The sequence below is a fragment of the Etheostoma cragini genome, chromosome 17 (assembly GCF_013103735.1).
Source record: "Etheostoma cragini isolate CJK2018 chromosome 17, CSU_Ecrag_1.0, whole genome shotgun sequence".
NCBI lineage: Eukaryota > Metazoa > Chordata > Actinopteri > Perciformes > Percidae > Etheostoma > Etheostoma cragini.
Window position 1 is genome coordinate 24801869 of NC_048423.1, and position 6041 is coordinate 24807909.

A 6041-nucleotide genomic window follows, 5' to 3' on the forward strand; every position below is an offset into this window, starting at 1 on the left:
CTTACACTGTCTCAGCTGGTCAGACAGGTCATCCATGTAAATATTAAAGAGGGCCGGAGATAATATCCCCCCCTGACGAAAATACTAATTCTAAGGTCAAGAATTACTTTTCACGCTCAACTTTTTTGCCACAAGGGATGAAAAGTAAACCCTGAGATGAGATTCAAATCTCTGCTAGGTGCTATGAAATGGACCATGTCAGAGCACTATTCATTACGTCAAGAATGAACTTTCATACTCAAATGTTAAGCCAACACGAATGAGTATTACAACTATAATTGAAAAGATCCATCCTTTAATGAAAAGCTGGCATTTCATCTTTCACCCTCACTGACTTTCAAACTAGCATGGAGTTTAGGATGGAAATTAACTTTGGGCTATAATCCTGTATGTTTACATTCTTTGAAATATTCATTGATATACACTGTCCCTTTGTGGAATAAATTAACGTAAACTTGACTTAAATTGTAATTATTTTCTTAAGAAGTCAATGAAATGATGTATTTGCAGCCCACACAGTCAAGAAGTAAGGTTGTAATCCTTATATTTTTACATCCATCCATCTGACCCGATGAAACGACAGAGTGGCGTGCCTCAGCTGTCAGTTCCTCTCGTTCTCCTCACCTCTATGTTGACTTAACTCCCTTGTTCCATCTAAGGTCACGGCTGGAGTCCCTCATGTCGATCTCCCCTGCTGTGGTAAACTAGCTTCGCGGTGTTTCTGACTGACTGGCCTTCTAAGTTCAGGACTCGCCAGTCAGACTGAGCTTCCTCCACAGCCTGGTATTCATTAGAAATGCCTATTACCATCTGGGAGGAGTGGGCACACACAGCTTCACATTTAAGAACCAGCAACTAGAATAACACATGTGTGCTCCACTTCAATGGGTTTGACTCTTCGGCCATCATAACAAGAAGGCATTTTATGATGTGTAGCCTAGTCAGGCCACCGGAAATTGAAAGGGAGAACAAAAAGAAAGTAATTTGGCCTCCAAAGAAGAGAATGTGGGTGCATAACAATAAGATCTATTAAGACAAGGGTTGCGTCTGAAATGTCATGCATTACAAACTCTACATGTAAACCACTGTTCAACGTACTTAAATTAACAGAAGTGTGTATCTTTTTCGGACGCAGTAAGCTGTAATTTTCATCGTCCCTTCCTGAGAGCCTCCTTGCCGTTGAAGACGTGTAACCATGGTAACACTGTTGATCTCCGATCTAGTGACATCGCCAGTTTAGAATTTTTTTTCCGCAACAACAGCATTGCATTGTGGGATATGTATGCCGTCATAGTGTCCAGTATTGCTTACTGTAATATTTTACCGGAAACAGTATGCTATTCAGGTACAATTGGCTTCAAATTAAGGTTTTGCACATACTAAAAATCTTGCATACTGTTTTTGAGTACCTGCAGCTCATTCAGAACGCAGCAGCTCCACTTCTCTTCAACCTCCCCAAGTTCTCTCACACTAGAGCCCCCTTCCGCTGCCTTTACAGGTCGCCAATTACTGCCCGCATCCACTTCAAGACACTAGGACTTGCCGACAGGGTCACGGCCAACGGATCAGCCCCAGCATACATCCAGGACATGGTCAAACCCTTTACTCCGGCCCGCCCAGTCCACTCCACATCAGCCAGCCCGCTTGCTGCCCCCTCACAGCGAGGGACAACTAATCACTCAATCACATCCTGACTCTTGGCTGTCTATACTGTATCTTGTTCCAGTTGAAACTTGCAACTTCTTGCAACGACTCAGTCTGCAGTGTTCTGAAAGCTGCCAGTTCACACCAATGACACGAGACGAGACGGTGTGTCGTCTCCATAACAACGACTCCTTATGCGTCCATTCTTACTTCTGACTCTTAGGCTTTTTTATTGCTAGATATAGTTGCATTGTGTAATAATGAATGAATGTGGATAGCGTTGGTGATATTGAGATTTCTAGAAATGAATTGGGGAAAACATGTTACTGTTTGTAACATAAAAACAAAATGGATCATGGATCATGTCTTTCTATAGTTTTTAGCTGACTTTACCAGCTCTCTTCTCTATTGGCTGCTGTCTCTTACGTTCTAAAACCAGCCTCTCGCAGTGAAACTATGGGCTGGTTTGAGTCGAGCTGTGCCGGGCCGGTTCAGACCGCTGCAACCTTTTCCTGCAACGTTCTGAAACAGTTTTGTCTCTTCACAAATCTTTGGTCTGAGTTGGGCTTCAAGGGAGAATGACTAATGATCCAAATTATGGCCAAATCACAGCTCCTTCAACAATGCTGATCTTTCCACACAGTCTGTTATTACATTGTATTATTCTATCATTTGTGGTGCATACACATGATTGGCTGGGCGAACATAACCCTCGAGCCAGATGCCCACAAGCCTGGAAGGAAGTCTCTCCATTTGTCTAGTTTAATCAACAGAACTGAAAAGTCTGTTGGCGCTCAAGAACCTAATGTGTTAAGCAGAGGTCTAGTAAATTGGAAACTAATAAAAAAAAAGAAGCTTGACGTGCAGGCAGGCGGCACTGATTCAAGAAAGTAGTTTATTAGGTGCGAAGAGAGGAGGTGAAGACACTTACAGGAGGTCCTCTTGGTCCAATGATAGACAGACCAGGCTCGCCTGGTGCTCCCTATAGACAGATAGAAAGACAGGAAGAAATAGGATAAGATATTATAGGAGAAATTCAGCCAATATATGCTTTCCTCCAAAGGTAAATAGATATAGAGAAGGCATATCCATCCACTAGCATCTGTATGACATTCCCTGTGTCTATGTCTGTTCTGTCACATAAATACCTCCTCTCAAACAACCGTGGGGGACATGCATAGAGTCTTACTCTGGTCACACTAGAAAGTTACCCAACGATGTTAATCTGTGTTATCTTGATGGGTGATGGGTGGTGCTAAAAGCTTGGTAACTATTTGAAGGGTTGGTTGGTTAAATCCTGCAGCTAGCAAATGACCTGCTAACATGCTATGGCCAGAACGTGCTACGGCTATTCTGTCCCAATGACTCTTCAAGATAGTTGAGAGTTGATGTTGTCATTTGGCAACGGGGCTGGGTATTGCTCAAACCACTCTGATACCGGTACCAATACCAGTACTGTGACTTTGATACCTGTTCATAAACAAAACCTTTTTCAATGCCAAATAGTATAAAACCAAAACAAATTACAATATTACACAACACAGACCGAATCGTTGTTGGTTTTTTATACTTGGTGAGCCATCTCTGTGTAACGTAGGGTTTTTCCAAAGTGTCTCTGTGACGTGTTACGTTAGCCAGCCTATCACAGACATTATTAGGTCTTGGTAGAAGCATGCTGAGTGCTCATTGGCTCACTGCTGCTGATGAGATTTACTCCTTAGATTTTAAAATTAGGTATTAAATGACGAGCGATACTTTAGAGGCATTTCAATTTGGTCTGTGCATTAAAAGTATTGAATTCTAACCAAACAATGAGCTAAAGGGGCACTGCACCAATTTGACAAACCAAAGTCAGTTTGTCATGAGGAGTACTAGCCTGGGAACCAATCAAATCTGCCAAGCTCAATTGCTCTGGCAGATACATATGGTTCCCCTCCCATTCGGACACATTTCCAGCCCAAACGTAGTTACTGGACGTAAGTGTCATTCTCCACCCAATGCGACACACCAAACTAGGCAGTTGTGATGAAATAGGAATCAAGATCCTGTTACTGCCTATTTTTTGCCTTAATTGTTTTCAGAAAAACTGTGTAAGTGCTCTTTGGTTTTTTACCGTTGATAACGCCCCTTAGAAATCACCTGGCGTTTCCAGGCTAGAGGGGTACTTCCCAAATATCCATCCCACTCCATTATAGATAGAATAGAAAAAACAATGCAACTGATCTCAGCTGCTATTCTGGCTACAATGGAGTGCAATGGACATTTCTAAGTGACCCAAAATATTTGACCGGTACTGTAAGTAAAAACTATATCGTCTAAATAATACCCTCATGTGGCAGGGTCAAAAAAATATGTTCAAACATAACCAAACAAACTGAGTTGCATCCCATGTAAATTACAGGCCATTAATGACAGCCTGCATTACAAACTGAAGGTTATGGAGTTTGAAAGATGAAGGCCTTTTCAGGCACAGAGAGTCTAACAAATATAATAGATAACATCATTTGGAATTTTTGGAGGTTACCCCTTCCATTTTTTTTTGTATGTAATTGTTATTCTTTATTTAATCAAGCACTTATACATAAAAGTCAGAATATCTCAGCCTCTGCTAAACCAGTTTTGACCATTGATTGTATTTAAGTGCTCGTAAATGGACTATGACTTAGAATCCCAGACAAACTGACTTCAGGATCGTACTTCATAACTCAACAATGGGACTCAAAAGGTCAGCAGTGCTGCTGTACACACAGTGCAGTTCCTCTGAGCTCTGGATTTGGCCCAAAATAGTTGATTTGCACAGGGAGGCGGTCTGTCTGTCAGTCCCACAAACGACTGTGCTAAACTGGCCAACTCAGGTTTCCAGCACTTTCCCTTATTAGCTTCTGTCCTCCTGTAGGGAAACCCTATCTCAAGATATATCTTATGGTCCCAGTTATCCATCGAAGACTAAGGGGATTCTGAAAATGTCTTAACGACAACTTTAGGAAGCCCAGAATTTGCTTTTACACTCTTGGTTTGATGGTAGATGTATCAGTCCGGGGCCTGAATGCAAAGCTAATGATGGAAAAAGAGGGCTCATGTCATCTGGAGCAGTCTTCAGTTACTTCATTGTTTTTCTACAGCTTTAGCAGATTAGACAAGGAAAGATCTACAAATGCACTCGTGCGGTGATTGAATTACTTTGGTTGCTAGAGGTCAAGGTGACAAGGCAAAGTTAGAATCACAAACGCAAACCAGGACCCACTAAGAGCACATTTTCCATCCAAATGAAATGTTCTCAAGCCCATAAAGAGTAGAGTGTCCATCTGCTGTGGTTCTTTGTCAAAACCAATAGGTCTTTCTGTTTTTTCCCTCAGCTGCCCAAAACACCCTCCATCAAAACCCAAGAAAGAGAGCAGTGTTCTAGAAAGTCTTGTCTTCACTTCCTCTCCTTGGGTTGTCTCACTCATCCTTTTCTGGGGAAGATGCTTCCTTTCAAGAAAAGATCTACACCAAAGCCTGCTCTGTGTTTCTTCATCCTCTCATCATACTCTATCTCATCGTCTTTTTTCATACCAGCTGTGAAATATTCTCTGCATTTCCTATTCCTTGTAACTGAAAAACATTTAAATCCATTCCTTATTTAATTTACTAGTACAGTGTAAGTTTTCAGGGCATTAAGCATGACTGATATTTCTAAATTACCTTATTTAAAGGAAATCTCACATACCCCCTGCAGTGCTCCAAAGTATCCCTAGGGTACCTATACCCCCATTTGAGAAACAATGCTCTGGGAGACTAACCACACAGTGGACAGACCCTGATAGCACTATTACAGTTAGCTCCCTGCCTAGAAACAGACAGGGAAACCAATGGATTGTTTTGGCGGCGGATGTGTGGATCGATCCAAAAAGCTGCCGCTACATCGTCTGATTGGTGGGTTACTATTTCTGCTCCCTCACAGGCTGCGGCTGAGACTATTTGTTTTGGCTGAATGACAACATTAAAGACGCTTGGCTAATAACCACACATTCATTGTGATATGGGAGTCAGGAATGTGCTGTGTGTTTCCCTTTTCATTGGCCATTCAGCCCCACACATCACATATCATGTATTAGAAGAGAACAAATCTGTAGATCTGCTGTGTCTGACTTTGATAGAGCCCATAGATCTGGATGTTGGGACTACTTTACCACATGTGGAGAACCGGTGTTGAAGAGAGTTCAAATCCAACAGGCCCATGCATTTGCAAAATGTTGTTTGCGAAAAGTGGAATGTCGTGAATATAGTCTAAATCAATATTAATATGAAACATATTTAATGGTGCACTTGAAAAGGAATCACACTCTAAAAAATAAAGCATTGGGTCTACAAAAAAAAACATGTTAACGTTTTCCACTAGAATATTTAAGTTAAGA

At 41.6% G+C, this 6041-nt stretch overlaps 1 protein-coding gene across 16 annotated transcripts in view; it reads right to left on the reverse strand.

The window, feature by feature from the left end:
- Positions 1–6041, reverse strand: part of col13a1 (collagen, type XIII, alpha 1) — a 125913-nt gene that overhangs the window by 50076 nt on the left and 69796 nt on the right. For all 16 annotated transcript variants that reach the window (XM_034898311.1, XM_034898318.1, XM_034898316.1 and 13 more), the window contains one exon: positions 2576–2626. In XM_034898311.1, coding sequence (XP_034754202.1) covers positions 2576–2626 — 51 coding nt within the window. The remainder of the gene's footprint in view (positions 1–2575; positions 2627–6041) is intronic.